The sequence below is a fragment of the Electrophorus electricus genome, chromosome 13 (assembly GCF_041902795.1).
Source record: "Electrophorus electricus isolate QZ-2024a chromosome 13, ASM4190279v1, whole genome shotgun sequence".
Classification (NCBI taxonomy): Eukaryota; Metazoa; Chordata; class Actinopteri; order Gymnotiformes; family Gymnotidae; genus Electrophorus; species Electrophorus electricus.
The window spans coordinates 8,631,768-8,650,000 of record NC_137509.1 but is presented as its reverse complement, the minus strand read 5'-3'; the positions used below and the strand labels follow the sequence as shown (position 1 = coordinate 8,650,000).

At 46.3% G+C, this 18,233-nt stretch overlaps 1 protein-coding gene across 6 annotated transcripts in view; it reads right to left on the bottom strand.

Moving 5' to 3' along the window:
• The window catches only part of nhsl2 (NHS-like 2), a 51,637-nt gene that overhangs the window by 23,941 nt on the left and 9,463 nt on the right, over nucleotides 1–18,233 (bottom strand). Inside the window, exon 1 of one of the 6 annotated variants that reach the window (XM_081694422.1) lies at nucleotides 3,292–6,140. The exons of 4 other annotated variants lie outside the window; for them this stretch is intronic. In XM_081694422.1, coding sequence (XP_081550548.1) covers nucleotides 3,292–3,373 — 82 coding nt within the window. In that variant the 5' untranslated portion in view covers nucleotides 3,374–6,140. Of the gene's footprint in view, nucleotides 1–470; nucleotides 2,461–3,291; nucleotides 6,141–18,233 lie in introns of those variants that run through there. One more of the 6 variants, XM_027008714.3, reaches the window with a different exon arrangement.

Here is an 18,233-nt window from a genome sequence, read left to right as displayed (position 1 = left end):
AAAGAACATCCTTACAAAACTGCACAACACTCACACGTGAGAATACAGCACTTCTAACTCAGCAGCACTTCTAACTCAACTTGTTATCGTGCACTGTGTTGGTGCAACAGAGTCTGAAATCACTGTAAGCAAACAATCAGCGTATTCGTGCTATAAATGATGTATATATACATCATTTAATCACAACAGACTGGTGCATAGTCTCACATATCTTAGGAAGGAAACCAGATGGTGCTTCCTGCACAACATATAGAACTGTTTAGCAAGTCCAAAGGGTTCCCATCTCTTTACAGTCTTCACAGCTCTCCTGATTCAGACAGAACTTATCTGCGTCACTGCTATCTGTGCTCTGAACATCAAGCCACCCATATCACTTATACAGTGGGACTCAGTCTGATGCAGAGGCGAAAAAGCGCAAGAAGCAGCAGCCAAACAGGCCCTCCGGTGAGTAGTGGAAGAGCTGAGCCTACCTGCCCGGGACCTGAAGATGTCTAGCTTCTCCATGACAATATCCACGGGAGAGAGGGGGAGAAAAAGAGAGATAGAGAAATGGAGAGAAAAAGAGAGAGATTGAGTGAGAGAGAGCGAGAGAGAGAGAGAGAGAGAGAGAGAGAGGGAGGGGGGAGAGTGAGTGAGTGAAAGTGAGAATGAGAGACGGGAGACAAATGTGGCGGCATAAATCTGCAAGTGCAAGTTAGGACTGGAGCAAGAAAATAAAGCAGCAGTGAGGGAGGGTCAGAGGAAAGAGAGAGAGAGATGGAGAAGGGAGAGAGAAAGAGAGGGAGCGACTGAGAGGGAAAGAAAGAGAGAAATAGACAGATGGAGAGGAGAGAGAGAGAGAGAAAGAGCCTTGGAGACGTTAGAGACCAAGACTCTTCAGAACAGCCTAGAAAACAAAAGGAAACTCGGCTAGGAGAAGGAGTGAGAGAGTGATGGAGAGAAAGAGAGAGAGTGGCAGGGAGGGGGTCTGGCTTTGCTTCCTCTGGTCTGGGAAAGTAAAAGGCAGGATATGTGAGCTCTGCCTGTTCTGACCCCTGACTGCTTAATTGTCAGCACTCCTCTTTCCTGTGTGGCTGGAGGTGACAGCCAGCCAGCCAGCCAGGGTAGTACAAGCCCCAGAATCCTCCTCTGTCCCTCCCAGACGTTCAAGAGCCACCAGGAGGTGGCTAAACACAAGCATCAAAACACAAGCATCAAAACACCACAAGTGCAGCCACTCAGCTGGCTAAAGGCTGCAGCAGGCCAGTCACCAAAAAGCCTGCGTGACTCAGAGTGCTCTCCGCATGCCAGCACTGACTGAGATGGCAAACTAGAGTACCGCCATTGGCCAGTGTGCTGCAGACATGTGCACGTGTGCACACTCACACGCACATGCACATATTCACAGTTGTGCAGCTAAGAATCACACTGGTGTGAGACCCAGTGCCCAAGGCTACCAAGCTTACAGGTACACACACACACACACACACACACACACACACACACACACACAAACTGCACTGTAACTTTTTAAGGTGGTATTTTTAACTATGCAAGATGTCTGGCACTACTGTAAAACAGGCAGTCCTGTTTACCCAAACCAATTTTATCATTTTGACACCCACAAATTGGCATTTGATACAACAAATTTTTGTTTTTCACACAGGTTTTTTTTAATGACACAAAAATGTTATTGTGATGTGCAGTAATATTTTTTGCATAGTCTACATAAGCTAATGTATATTTTGTGTTTTATATTTAAAAAAAAAAGGTGTCAGTGCATTTTAAGGTTGTATTTATAGCTAAGCAAAATTATATACAAATATTTGACTTCTATTAAATATACATTTCTTAGAGACTAAAAAAAGCAGCCTAAAATAGCACTGGGGTCACGAGAACACTGACTGACACTGACATCACTGTGAAAATACACATAAAGACACACACACACACACACAGAAGTGCATACATACACAGTGACAAACAGTGAACAGGCTTTCAATTGACTGGCTTTACCACCTGTCCATCTCCATGACAACAGTGTCCCAGTCACACACAGCAACACAGAGCTCTCTCTCTCTCTGCAGAGGTATGGTTCTTCACTGGTAGAATGATGTCATAGGTGAGAGAAAAACATGAATGAAAATTTGAGTGGGCATGAAGAGGAGTGTGTGTGCACAGCAGTTCCTTACTGCGTCCATCCCCAAACACACACACACAAGTGCTATACATTTATATACCGTTTATATTTCAGGAGAGGGTCAACTCCTGTTCATACACAAAGCTCGAGCTTAATCCCCATGAGCCATGTAGCAGACTACAGATGTCTAACACTAGTCACCACACAGCACCGCTGGACACAGAAGAGCCCAGCACTGCAGTCTCCCTGCCAACACAGGCTTCTCTGACACACAGAGGTGCAGTAGCACAGAAACGTCTGACCAAACACACTGTCATCAGACACACGAGCCAGCCATGCAGACACAGAGAAAGCATTTACTGAGAGAAGCGCACACACACACACACACACACACACACACACACACACACACACACGCGCGCGCGCGCGAGCACACACACGTGCGAGCACACACACACTACCCACTCAGGAAAATAGAGGTGACCCACTGTAAATGTCTGGCAGAACAGTACTCTTAACGGTTTTATTAGAGCATAAATCTGCATGCATGTGTGTGCGCATGCATGCATGGGCGTGATTATCTTCCAATATTTGTGCATTCTTTCCGATATGCCTGCATTCCCAGATAAGTAGTAGTTTGATCCCTTCCTTTCTACCCTCTCGCAGTTGCTCATCTTCTCGAGCCTGTCGCCCCTTTCTCCGGATTTTTTCCCTCCATTCCACCCTTCTCCCCATTTCCCACCTTCCTCAAGACTGGGCATATTTACATCCCACTGTAGTAGCCCGAACCACTTAGGCACTAGACAGCTGAACAAGTGCAGTGTTGCTCTGCCACACGCAACTTGGCACTGACACGAACCTCTGAGATCATCACACTCACACATGCACATGCGTGCACATACGCTCATGACACACACATGCACTCATGCTCCCAAACAATGATAAGGGAAGCAGGAACCGAAGCAAATGAATGCTGTTACCATGCAGCCCGCCCAGGGTGACTCTGTGTGTATGGATGTATAAAACCTTTGAAAATATGTCATACGTATGTACATATGTATATGTTATACACATGACAGGTGTTTCTGCGTGTATGTGTATGTGCCATAGTGTGAGTACATGTGTGCATGAGTGTGTGTGCATGTGTGTGTGTGTGTGTGTGTGTGCTGTACCTGTTGCCCCCTTGGTTTTGTGCCTCCCCTTGGCCAGGCGTTGGGAATTGCCCATAGTTCCTTGTTTCCTGTCCCAAAACATCACCTCATCCCACGCTCGCACCCCAGCGATCTGACAATGAGTGACAGGCAGCAAGTGTGTGCGTGCACACGTGTGTGAGTATGAGAGTGCAGCTCTGTGTGCGCACGCTTGGAGCAGAGAGGTTGGCGAGCCAGGAGTGCGTTTGTTTATGTGAACGGTGGTGTGTGCGTGTCTGTTTGTGAGTGTGTGACAGAGTGAGCGAGAGAGGAGAGAGCGTTGGTTTAGCTCTCTCTTTTTAATTCCAGCGAGTGAGAGATGGAGCTCTGTGTTCACTTCATTGAGAGCCAGAGAGGACTCAATGTATAGAATGGGTTGTGTATCAGAGAGAGAGAAAGAGAGAGAGAGAGAGTTAGAGAGAGAGAGAGAGAGTTAGAGAGAGAGAGAGAGAGAGAGAGAGAGCGAGAGAGAGAGAGAGAGAGAGTTAGAGAGGAAAAGGAGGTGAGCAGAATACAGAGAGATGTGTGAGGCACAGAGAGAGCAGGGGAGAGAAAAAGGGAGCAGGTTTATCAGTATTGAGTGCTTCTCAAGGAGAGGAGGAGCAACTGCAGCTGGAGAGAGAGAGTGAGAGAGAGAGATTATAAGAGAGGGAGGGGTACAATGAAAGGAAAGATAGGATAGGATAGGGAGTGAAGAGACGCAGCAGATGAAGGCAGAGAGTGGGAAGGAGAAACAGAGAGAGAAAAATGAGAATCAGAGAAGCCAGAGAGCTGGAGCAGATTACCACGAGTGGACGAGGAGGATGGGGGAGGTCAGCGGGATAGAGAGAGAAAGCAAAACGATGGGCAGAAAAAGGCAGAGTGAGAATTAAGGTGAGGAAAGGACAGACGGAGAGAGGGAGGAGAGAGGAAAATGGGGCGGGCTTCCAAAGAGAGAAAGAGAGAGAGAGAGAGAGAGAGAGAGAGAGGGGTGCTGTAAGGGGAAGGCAGCACCGGTGCTCATCTATCATTCACTCCCTGCCACAATCATAAACACACCTCCCAGGACGAGTGAATGTGGCTCATACAGGATTCTCAGCAGCAAAGGAAGGGAAGAGGAAAAGAGTGATACATACCATGGGATAATAAAAGAGTGTGTAAGCTTGTTATGATCCCAGGCTCAGCGTAAGAGAGGTTGTCCAGGCTGGCGGTTAGCAGTGGACACACATACACACACGTCTGCACACACGCACACTGCAGTGGAGAGGGCAGGTTCCTCCCTTTAGCGCAGACTGGAGCTTAGCATTCTGAACCACAACAGCCCCCTCTGCATTATCAATTCATCACACACATCTGTCTGGTAAACATCACGTGCCCCCCTACAGGCACCCAAGCACACCCATATACATACACACAGACACCACATACACATCTGACACAATGATAGTTACAGCCCCTTTAAGTACATGTTTAGAACTGAATTACATGCAAGTTTAAGGATGTCAGGCAACTCAATTCATTATTAATCCTATCCATGTTTTAAAGTCTTTCACAAACCCCATGCCTTGAGCAGACTTGCACTTTACAATACACACACACGCACGCACGCACGCACACGCGCACGCACACGCGCACGCACACACATGCGCACAGCAGCAACAGCATGCCCTGTTATCAATCAGCACAGTACACACTTCACAGAGCACAGCCTGCCTGAGAGTGTCCATCAACCACACACACACCCACACACACACACTCTCTCTCTCCTTTTCAACCACAAATATACATATATATGCATATTTCATGAAACAACAAGCTTATTCCAGTTCCACCGGAGAATGCCTGCTCATACAGAGACTCTCCAGCCATTGTTTGGCTTGAATCCTGTTATAGTAAATAAACACTAGATGACATCACTTCAGCAAATATGTTAATAGTACAGATAAACGTGTATATACCACATGACAAATGAGTCTCACATATGCCCATGTCTCACATGTGCCCATGTGGACATGCAAGCATACCCATACAGGGAGTAGAGAAGATATCACCAGAGGCTAAGTTTGTACTCTCATATAAATTCTGACCTCTATGCATACACACACACACACACACACACACACACACACACACACACACACACACACACACACACACACACACACACTTTATTCAGTGCTATTGTATGAAGTAATCATATTTGTCTGAGACGTACAGCAAAACAAAAAGAGTACATGTGGAGATGAACATATTGGTAAAGACACCACACTGGAAGTCTGCAGTGCTCATTGGGAAGGAGCTGAAGAAAGGCAATCACGTATAATGGAAGTGGAAAACTCCAGGCACTCATCATCAGTTTCTTTTTCTGGGATGCCAGTGGTGTGTTGTCAGTGGCAAGGCTGGAACATACATCAATAATTGCTGGCAAAGCCAATATTCAGCTGTTATCTGGAAACAAGCAGGATCTTACAGGACAGCAGGCAAAGGGGAAACGCATGACGAGTGGGCACATCAGTGTTTGTGCGTGTCCGTGTGTGTCTGACACCCCCCACACACATACTAACTCAGGGTTGATCAATGTGAGCCTCCAGCAGTGACAGCTGTCTTTTGCAGGTCATGGCACAATCTACAAGGGAGCTATCCTTCATTCCCTCCCTCCAGCCCTTCAGCACCCCAGTACATCCACTAACAGAAACTCAATAACACACAGTTTGCAGCAGCTGGCCTTACAGCTGCAAGGATCCTGGACTTTCCAATCAAGTGTGGGAGAAAGGGAATGTTCTGAGATGGCCTGTCTTCCTTTTTTTCCCAGCAGACAACAACAAAGTGCTTAGAACAACCTCCCTACACCACCCCAACTCCACCTACCTACACCACCCCAGCTACACCTCCCTAACAACACCCCAGCTCCACCTCCCTGCAACACCCCAGCTCCACCTCCCTAACAACACCCCAGCTCCACCTCCCTAACAACACCCCAGCTCCACCTCATTGCTCCACCTCCCTGCTCTATCCCAACCCCTCTCCTGCTTTGTCAGCCACTTTGCAAGAACTTACACAATGTTTCCAACGTGCCTACTCTGAAGAACAGAGGAGCGGAATAGAGGAGTGGAACAGAGGAGTTCAGGAGTTCAGGAGCTCAGGGGTTCAGGAGCTCAGGCATTCAGGAGTTCAGGAGCTCAGGGGTTCAGGAGCTCAGGAGCTCAGGAGTTCAGGAGCTCAGGGGTTCAGGAGTTCAGGAGCTCAGGAGTTCAGGAGCTCAGGAGTTCAGGAGCTCAGGGGTTCAGGAGCTCAGGAGCTCAGGAGTTCAGGAGCTCAGGGGTCCAGGAGTTCAGGAGCTCAGGGGTCCAGGAGTTCAGGAGCTCAGGAGTTCAGGAGCTCAGGAGTTCAGGAGCTCAGGAGTTCAGGAGCTCAGGGGTTCAGGAGCTCAGGAGCTCAGGAGTTCAGGAGTTCAGGAGCTCAGGGGTCCAGGAGTTCAGGAGCTCAGGAGCTCAGGAGTTCAGGAGCTCAGGCGCTCAGGAGCTCAGGAGCTCAGGAGCTCAGGAGCTCAGGAGCCTGGCCTGCATCAGCTGGGTGCTCTTCCTCCCATTCAGTGCCAGACGGAAACAGCAGCCAAACAGCAGCACATCAGTCAGGGTTCCAGCTAGCGCCTTTAACCCACTCATTCCGACGAGCCCCTTCACCGCCGTCTGACAGACCTTAAGATGTGCACATGCTTCTCTAAACACCTCAATGGCAATAGTTTAGTGCTAGTCTGCACAGCCACAAAGGTGAGATACTGTCAAAGAGACAATGACGAGAAATCTAAATTAAAAAGCACAGGAATATAAACAAAAGGAGTGTGTTTATTCAGTGCTTTACTGTGGGTTCTGTGACTCCTCAGATCAACCTGGCCATATGGTTGGAGCAGTGGGATGCAGAATGATTATGACCTGGGACTGCCCCTACTTTTCCAGCAGCATTCTGCCTTTCTTTTCCAGCAGTATTCTCTTTCCAGCAGCATTCTGCCTTTCTTTTCCAGCAGTATTCTCTTTCCAGCAGCATTCTGCCTTTCTTTTCCAGCAGCTCTCTCTCTCTCTCTCTCTCTCTCTCTCTCTCTCTCTCTCTCTCTCTCTCTCTCTGTGTGTGTGTGTGTAATCTCATTTTATGCAACAATTCCTTTATTTATGCCATTCACTAGACTGTTTTTATTCAATCAAACTCTCTGTGTTTGTCATTCCCAGTCGGACGTGCATCAGTGGAATTACAGCACAGTAATTCCAGCTAAACTGGGCGGTTCTTTGTAGTCCATGTAAGAGCACAGCATTGCTGGTGGAGCAGGGAGGTTTTTGCAGAGGCATTAGGCCTGGTGACCAGACAGCAGGCTCTCATACAGCATCAAAAGCATCACTTTGGAAAACCAGGAATAATTCACTTAAGAAAATGGATAAACAGATGCTTCAGCGCTCCATACATTGAGCTGGCTGGGAGTTACATTCCTTAATCAATGAGCTGATTTACAAAATGTTTACATATTTTGAGTGGTAGGTTATCTCTGAATCAATGTGGATCAGCTCTGAATGCTGTCGAACAAAGCTGTCTTCCAAGGTTTCATGATCTGATCACCCCTCTGCATGTGTCCTAATATTAAATATACACCTACATAAGGCAATGCTATACATAAGGAATTTCCAAGAGTTTCCAATCTTTTAAATACACATACACACCCATCCAGTTAGATACAGTTAGATAAACCATGGGCCAGCAATTACACTGCTGTCTGTCATCTGTGATCTTCAGTGTGCATATTCTCTCTCTCTCTCTCTCTCACACACACACACACACACACACACACACACACACACACACACACACACACGCAGCAGATTTATCCAAAGAATCCATCACTTCTGAACCTCTGCCACATATTAGTTGAATCCAAGGGATCTGGACAGAGCGTGTCTGTGTGCACATGTGGACATGCATGTTAATCATCTTGCACTGATAGTTCCAGATATGCCCATATGTCTACTCTACCTCTGTGCTCCGCCAGTCCCCAGAGCAGCTGTGCACTAATGATAGAGAGGCCAAAAGTTCATTAATACTCCTGGTCTGTTTCTGTTATATCTTCACAGTAGAGGTTCAGTAATGTTCTGCTCCCAAGATAATGACATTGTTTTTGCTAAAAATGGCCTTCTGAACTTTTATTAAATTTCACTAATTATATGACCATTAGTGGTGAGTTTCTTGAAGAATGCCTAATGGATTGTGAACCCACTTAATGTTCTGGTAACAGTGTGTGTCCACGAAGAACATGTTAGCTACAGTCACATAACTGTTGCTATGGTAGTAATTAGGCCTGGTAACAGTGTGTGACCAAGAACAACATGTTAGCTACAGTCACATAACTCTGTTGCTATGGTAGTAATTAGACCTCCTTTTTGAAACTGGACCCCCAGTGGGGTCATTAGTGTGGTACGCACACATGGACAAGCACACACACTTTCCCACACGGTGCATCATAGATGCTCGTCTACCTTAAACAGTGTAGTCTAGCAGCGCATGTGCCCAAGCACCCATGGGAAGCGGGACAGAGTAATGGCTGTGTCAGAATAGTATACACGCTACGAGTCTTCCTCATGAGGCACCCTCCATGGTCCATACACTTGGACAAGAAGTCATTAAAGCCAGGGCCACGTGCCCTCAGCCAAACATTCCACCTCATTCAATTCATATTACCTCTCACGTTGCAAGTCTAACATGACCAAAATATGACTGATTTGCAAAGGACTGCCCTGCTGACCACATCAAACCCTCCTTATAACCACACCTTATTCTAATTATTTAACTCTATGACCTGTGGTTAATGCAGAACTTCAGTATATCCAGGGAAAGATAAGCATCATTATATGCAAAAAACACACACGTGAGAAGGGATGGGGGTGCAAGCAGAGAGAAACAGAGAGTGATAGTGATATCATCAACAAGTTTCATTATACCAGCAGCACCCCGTGAGTCAGACTGACATTTCTGTCGCCTCTGGCTTTCACACCGCGGCAGCCGTCAGTCATCCTGCTGCTGTTCAAAGCAACAGACGCGTATCATCTGCAAGCCAGCTGATTCATGTAACGCTGTTCCGGAAAAAAACAGCACGCGTCACAACCACGCAGCCATGGCACAAACATCAACAACACCGACAGAGAATCCTCTTCAGAAACAACTGCTTAGTCAGGTTTCTGCACTTTTGTTTTGCAAAAGAAGAAGAAGAAGAAGAAGAAGAAGAAGAAGAAGAAGAAAAAAAAACATTCCAGAATGTGAAAAGAGAGCCGGTGCTGGTCGAGAGAGAGGAGCTGCCGAGCCGCTGACACTCACCTGCGGCGAGGGCTGAACACACCTGGTGAGGCTGAGAAGCAGCAAGGTGAGGAAGAAGAGCGAGAAGGCGAGAGAAGGAGAGAGGAGCGCTGATCCGAGCTCTTTCCCGTCCCACGGAGAGAGGGGTGCAGAGGAACGGGGTATGACTTTTCAGGATACTTAGCGTGAAAAGGAGGGAGTAGTGCGCTTATAAGGGAGAACAAAAAAAATACAGGGAAGGGGAGAAGAAAACGAGAAAGACCCTCCCACTTTAAATCCCTGTGGGAATGAGCATTCCTTATTCTACCTCCAACTATCTCGCTCTCTTTTTATGATCACACTATCCTTGTAGCCATTTCACAAAAATATTGAAGGAAGGCTGCTGCTATATGTCTTGTGTTATGTTGTGTTGTGTGTGTGTGTGTGTGTGTGTGTGTGTGTGTGTGTGTGTGTGTGTGTGTGTGTGTGTGTGTGTGTGTGTGTGTTGGCATGGGAGGCTGAGAAGCATCTTATGGTCAATCACCACAAAGAAATAATTCAAAACAGAAAAATGAACCGTCCAAACACAAACTGCAAAGGAAAGCTGCTCTGCTGCTGGCTCATGTGCTCTGTGTTCTTCTTGCACTATTTGCTTGCAGTAAAGTGATTTTTGGTCTTCTGGCTCCCTCCCATACCTGGATCCACACTCATGCCCATTTTCAGGGCTATAATGGATGAGCGGCTGCTTTGTTGCTCTAAGACTTGAATAATATTATTTCAACATTTCACCATGCGAAGAAGGATTTAAAGAAACAGTGACAAATCAAAACAGTTGGGGGGAAAGTAAGATGAAAGAAAGTAATATTTAACCAGAAACAGATGCGCGGGGAAAAGATGACGAGATAATCGGAGAGAAACTGGTATTGTAGATGAACCATTCTACAGTTGGGCATGAGCCAATCAGAAGCAGGCGTCACGGTAGAAAGACATCAACTTCAGCTACCAAGTCAAACCCCCTGACATGGACCTCACTGCCAGACAGGCGCACAGACACACACACACACACAAACCTCAGCCACTAAGCTCCTTCCAGACCTAAAACACACTCACATACGGAGTGGCTATTATAACCAAGGATATGGGGGTTAGAGAAAATACAGAGACAGAAATTGAGAGAGAGAGAGAGAGAATAAAGGAAAGAGAAAGAGACATGGGAGAGCAAGAAGGAGAGAAGCCCACACTCTTAGCAGGATGTGTGTGTGTGTGTGTGTGTGTGTGTGTGTGTGTGTGTGTGTGTGTGTGTGTGTGTGTGTGTGTGTGTGTGTGTGTGTGTGTGTGTGTGTGTGTGTGTGAGAGAGAGAGAGAGGAAAAAGAAGCAGATAATATGGCAGAGAATGACAGAAAATAAAGTTGAGAGAGGAAGCGAATTAAACTTCAGAGAGAAAACAAAGACAGTCTCTGACTGGGAAAGGTTCTGACAGATATGTGAGGCCTAGTAAGGGTGGGCAAATGGAACCTGACTCGGTGGGCTGAAAGCAAGTCAGGACCATGTTCCATTGCGCACTTCCCCAGCGCAAGACCACCTGGCCCTTCACTCAGCCTCTCAATGGCTCAGCAGGCAGGAAAACGGGGGAAACGTGAGAGTGGGATAAAGAAAGCCACTGAAAGAATGCCCTCCACTCCGCCTTCTGAGGGGATTAGTGCAGGGCAGGAGGGTGCAGCCAAATCTCCTCTCTTTAGTACCACCATCTCCATCCATCTTTTAACTCTCTAAAAGTACAACGTCCACAGCTCCAGTCCCATAGTGTATGCCAGACCACCAGAGAATCAGCAATCGACTGTCCATGGCCACGTGCACCTCCAGGCAGCCTAGGGTCCTGGGCACCTCTGGGAACAGCAGGGCTGGTATAAGGCGGCCAGTCGGGACTCGTGAGTTTTGTCCATGAAGGATGCTGTGGGAGTGTATGCAAAGATTTTAAAACACACTTAACTACAATCTCTCTTTAGGCTGATGTCAAAGCTAAAGAGAGCCAACCCTGCCTGATCCCTAACAGAGAGAGAGAGAAGATAGAAAGACAAACAGAGGAGAAAAGAGAGTGGGAGAAGGCGAGAGAGAGAGAGAGAGAGAGAGAGAGAGAGAGAGAGAGAGAGATCTTTTGTCTGCTCTGCCACTAGAGTGCATTAAAGAATAGTTTTACATAATTTGCAGTCCTAGGCTCAACCCCAACCCCTTGTAAATATTTTGGCTACCGAGAAGACCCACACGCATATTTAAAAGCATACACAAACATACACATGCACACTTTTGGAGCTCAGAATGAGATTCTACTCTTATAATTCATGGGATCAGTAGAGTAGAGCAGAAAGATGGGCATTAGTAGATTAGACATAAACACACACATAATGTATATGCTATCCCCTTTCATGTTGACCCATCGTAAAGGCACTCTCTCCTCATGTAAACAGCAGGGAACACTCCAGTCTAAAGCAGGGTATTGGTTGAGCCCTGGGCCTGCACCTTCTCTCCTGTGTGTAAACTGTCTGGTGAGAAAGACAAGCCTGAGAGGCGTTTGCATTAGGAAGGCAATCTGTCCATTAAGCATCCCCAAATAGAGACAACCTGCGTCTGCAAAATACGTCCCAGTCTCTGCCCAAGGCTGCAACAAACAATGCTCTTCTGCACCCTAGTGGACACTTGTGAAACTGCAAGCAGTAGTGCATCACCGCCAACTCATCCACAGGAAGAAAAAAGGGGAACGCGGAAAGGACACTGGTGACCCTGTATTCCTGTTATACACACTCTGAATTGGGTCGATCTCCAGTTGTGGAAACCGTGAAAGCTTTATGTATGATAAATGTTATCCTTTAAAAGACCAAAGACATAGAAAAGGACAGTGGCAAATGGTGCTGAGGGAAGCAGCTGCACACAGACAATACCAGCTAATAGTGAACAAAAAGCTACATCAGTACATTTTAATGCATACATTCTTTATTCTGAACTACAGATATATATATATATATATATATAACCTGTAAGGGGAAATAGATAAATAAATAAAAACATGGAAAATAATTTGACATTATCTTGCGACAGAATACATTAAAAAAATAAAATTAAAAAACTAAGAGGATTTTTCAATTATTGTTTCGGTGTGCCAAAAACTCCAGAAACTCCTAATAATCTCTCCTGGCACTTGAAACCAAACCCGGCAAAACCGGTCCTAGTTTTTGTAATCGCTGAATAATTAGTTCGCCTGATTGGCCCTTGCACGCTCACACCCTGCTCACATGTGAAGGCGGGGTGGGAAATGTGCAGAAAGTAGCTGTTCGGGGACAACTACTGATCCCCGAAGCCCCGAGGATGGCTGGAGAGGATCCGTGTCTTGCCTTGGTACCGAGCGAGGAGCTGAGCACAGAACCTGCTAGCCGGACAGTGTTTCCTGCCGCAGGAATCACAGAACATATAGAGATATAGAACATTTCTTTGAGGAATATAACATTACATTTTGAATCTGATCATAACATCAACAAGGCCAATATTCCATCCACTATTTTAATAGTATGCGTGCTGTATTAACTGGCTACCATTTGTGGGTACATATTTGATGGCGGAGACACTAGCCAGTGAAGTTTTAGATCTGCCGTCATCCTCGCCTCTCGCCAGCTCTTCGCACGCGCGGTCGCACGATCTGGAACCTTCAGCCGTCTCGCTCTCACGAGATTAGAGCGAGGTATGTCGTCATCGCGTTGGACCTAAACAACACCGACCAAAAACCGACTGGCAAGCAGCGTACCGACCCGGGTACCGCGTTAAGAGCCGCGTTAAGGTGACTAAGCCTTTCAACTTAACTGAACAGGTGCTCTAAATAAGTTCTAAAAAGAAGGGTAACAGAAAAAAGAAAATGTTTTGAGGAATGGCTAATGTGATAAAGTGCTAAATCTCAAGATTCTTTCTCTCTCTCTCTCTCTCTCTCTCTCTCTCTCTCTCTCTCTCTCTCTCTCTCATAAAAACCTGTGGCCCCCTTACTGCTAGTGTATTAACACAGACTGATACACAGATGCACTGAACTGTTTCATCCACTCTTGTCATGCCCACCATTTAGAATAAATACACACCATATTTAAAGCTACCAATCAAAAAAAATGCTGTTATTACATATAAACTCAGTACCAGCAACAACAAAATCAAAACAAAAAACAAAAAAATCATTTATGCTTTTAAGTTATCTTATTTTTTTAAAATAATACTTTGAATGAGTTCAAAAATGACTGTAACCACAAATGTGTCTTGTGGCTAAATCGTGTTATTTTCTACAAGAATACTGTGTGTTTAGCCTGTGCTAAGGTATGGGATGAGAAAGACCCAGAACTGTTACACACACAGAGGAAGCAGGAGAGATGGCATACTTGTACTCACCTGTGCACACAGATGAGCAAAGGCATTTAACAGGGTTCTGTCCAACTCAAGGCCCTGAGACCACTGCAGTTCCAGGACACACACACACTCTCTCACACACTCGTGCCTGAGCACCCAGCACACACTCCGACACACTGACTGAAAGAGGAAGGACGTATGAGGTTAGAAGACAGAGAGAGGAGGAGTGTCAGACTGAAGATGTGTGCCACTGCCTCCGCATTTTCTGACACACACACACACACACACACACACACACAGCCTGTATATGTGCACACACACGTGTGTACACACACACACACACACACACACACTTCCCATGATACCTTCTTTGGCTGGGCTGTGTGCAGACACCCAGCTGCCCTCTTTCAAAGCAGCACTGGGCTTGTCTGTCTTCCGACACATAAAGCTAGCACTATCTCGCCTCACAACTCCCTCTAAACTCAATTAGCCTATCAACTGCTCTTTCTCTCCCCATATCCGCCTCTCTCTCTCTCTCTCTCTCTCTCTCTCTCTACCTTTATCTCCATCGCTCCTTCTCTCTTACTCCAGTCCTGCTCCTTTAGCTGAACTCCACTCAGCACCAGTAAACTAATCACTCATATATTCATTTAACCTCTCCGCTGCCCTTGAGGGACCTGCTGTTCTTTGGGTTTTTCCCCTTGTCCATCACCTCCATTCTCCAAAGCGTATGCAGGGTTCTGAAGATACCTTCTCATTTGTTACCTGAGCATCCATGCCGAGCGTGCTCCGTGCAGCCCACGCTAGGAGAAACACTCCGGCAGCCCTTAGGAGAGTGAGGATGTGCCGTGCATTTGTCCACATTTGGAAAAAAAAGAAAGAGTTTATGGTTTGATTTGTGAGGCTTATGTATGGTCCTACCTGTTGGATGACATACTTCATCATCACTGTGAACAATACTGTTTGTCTCTAGTGCTGATGTGGGTATCGTCAGTAGCTTCTCTGATTTCACCAGCTACGCTGCCAATTCCCTGGAACACAGCATGACGGGCAGCATTCCACAAAGTTCTAGCGCAAAGTTTCATCGAAGCAGGCAGATTACTGTAGCCTTTCCTATATGGAAGTGACTCTTCAGAATCTCGCTGCTGGCCTGAATTATGTTCATTAGGAGCACTTATTCCTGTGTGAAAGTTAAAGGCTCGTGACACAAACACATTCAGCACATTGCCGGCTCTGATTCCATGTTACTCTAACCACATCACCCCGACCTGCAGCTAATGGCATAAAGAACCTTGTGTGTGTTTGTGTGTGTGTGCATGTATGTGTTTAGTGTGCATTGGTGTCTTTCTCTCACTGACTAGCCTTGGGGCATAGGCTGCACCCTGTCCCACAATGCTCCTTTCTACGGTATGAAAGAAAGAAATGAATGAAAGAAAGACAGAAAGAAAGAAAAGAAAACAATAAATAAAAAGGAGAGATTCCACATCAAAAGTATAAGACATACATAAACACAGGGAAACGGACATTATAAGAGATTGCATGTAAGAGCAGCAAAACTTCAACACACATTGAAAGAATAAATAGAAACGATTATGCCTACGTGCAACAAAGGCCAAAGCCAGCCACCCTACCAGGGACTCGAACCCAGCTCTGACACGGAGCTAAACACGGGCTCTGAGCACCTGACCAAAAGGCCAGCTCCCTGGCATAGCAAGGGGGTGTGTGTGTGTGTGTGTGTGTGTGTGTGCACCCTTAAGAAGAGATGAGTTCTGCAAACTCACATGGTGATTCCAGACTCCAACCAGCTGTATCAGAGCTGCCATTTCCCTACACCAGCCCTAAAATCCAGCTACAGCCCAGGGCCCTGTGGCTTATCTGAAACCCAGCTACAGCCCAGTGCCCAATGACATCTGAAACCAACATTACTACAATTTTGCAATGGAGAAAACTAATACTGATTACTGATACAGATAAACGGCTCGACTCTAACAGTACGTTGCTTCTCGAAGCTGTAATTAATAACAGAGCTTTTCATTGGTGGACTAAACAGGACTAAACCGTTGCAGATTTTTTAATTTATAATGCTGGAATGAACAACAGACGTGTTTTGTTCAGAGGCATTGTTCAAAACAGGCATACAAGGCATACATGAAACCCACTTCACAGTGATGGCACACCTGGTAGTCAGAGCTTGAAGGATGGTCCTACTGCACACCTTATACCTCACATCCTCAGCAGAAGAGGAGGTTCTGCTGGACAGCCCAGTTCTTGGCAGGCGTGCTGGCCTCTTACCACGCGGTTACACGAGCAGGCAGGGCCGTGGCCCCTCTGCAGTACAGGGAGGCGTGTGTGGTCAGCGGCGAGGCTCCTAATGTGGGCCCGCAGCGTCCAAGATGTGAGCGAGTGCCAGGATCGACAGACAGCGCCAGAACACACACGCTACAAAGGGCAAGAGGAACGCAGAGCTCATCGTACAGATACAGAACACAGAGGATACGTGCGCGCGCACACGCACATGTACACACACACAAAGGAGTGAATGAGCACTCCTGAAAGATGCATACGTGTCATGGCTCTTGAAGCGTCAATTTGCCCCGAGACACAAACATTCAAGCTAAGGGCGCGCAGTCATCCAAGAGACCATATGTGCAGTGCAGAGGCATTCCAGCACAGACCTCACTCACTGCAGCAGAACAAGCTAAGGAGAAGTGTGCGTCCCACCGACACCCTGAGTTCCCACAACACTGAGCCCAGCCCAAATCCCCTGGAAGGGCCTGAGCTACTCTGAGGGAGGCAGAGAGTTTTCCACAGGCCTCATTCTGCTGGAACGAGGCCATGTGCTATAAAACTCACATCAGATCAGATCCAGAGCCTGCAGGCCTGGGGTTGAAATAAAAAATTTTTTTTTTAAATCTCAGGCAACTGGCTTTTGCCCTCTATGCCTCCAGTGAAAATGTATACAATTCTGAGGACAATTACATGGATCTGGGATGATTATATTGGTCGTAGATCAGCAGTCTAACCTAAAATGCTTTGTAGGCTGTGGAGAGGCCCAGTTCCTACTCCAGCACATTAGCTGATCTTGAGGGCACATCTAGCACATCGCGAGCTGAAGATAGATTTAGGCAAAAGACATAGTGGCTATCCTTGCTGAACAGACAGCGTGGGGAAAGGGTGTATGACAAAGCAAAAACAATGCAGAGGCTCTGAGATGACCAGCTGACTGAGAGGACTCTATTTTTAGTGAGAATGGAGCAGAGCAATGCCTAAGGTTTTGAAAAGGAGAGAAGGAGAGAACGAATGTATTGCTCCACTTTGGATCACATGACTACAGACTAATAAGAGAAGAGTGGAAAACATCTGCTGAGCACTATGGGCCAATGGGGGACACACTAATGCCTTTACCCCAGTGAGTGACACACACACACACACACACACACACACACACACACACACACACACACACACAGCACCACACTCAGTTATTCTCCTGAGGAATAAGCATGTCAGCACTTTTTTGCTGCTCCTCACCCTCCTCTCAGCTCATAGTTCCCTCTATATTTCACACTTCAAGACATGCAGGAAGTGTCAAATCAAACACAGAACCAGAGCTGGCTGGCCGTGACAAACAAAAAAAAAAGAAAAAAAAAAAAAGAAGAAAACACAAGATGTTTTCATAACACAATGATGTACACCATTCCACTCTTATCTAACTCATTTAACCAGACCGAGCCAAACTTGGACTACTGAAAATGGTTTAGAGGGAAAAGAGAAGGATGATGTCACACCATATGGGGAACGGCACCCTAGAGGCAAACTCACAAAGTGCTTTAGAGTGTTTGGTTACAGCTGTGAGATCATCACAAAAATCTAATTAGGAACAGAGCTAAATCAACAATTGAACTTTCACTTCTAAGTCAGATACTACTCGCTCACTGCTGATTGCATATAATATTCCATATTTATTACTACAGGAAATTTCCTAACTTTTACTCACCTAAATTTTCACTCACTTTTATACTAATGTATTGTAATCATTTCTATAGGAGCCACCACAAAACAAGCGCCTACAAAGACTAATGATCTCAAATTAAACTAGTTTGTTTGCTTTCTTCAGATGAGATTATACTCAATTTCCTCAGTTAGTCATTTGGATACCTGACCGGAATTCTTCAGAGCAGGTACAGGCCAATCAACATGGATGTGTATGTTAATGACAGTGGTGCAGCTGTCCCAGCATGCCAATGGCGTGACTCCAATC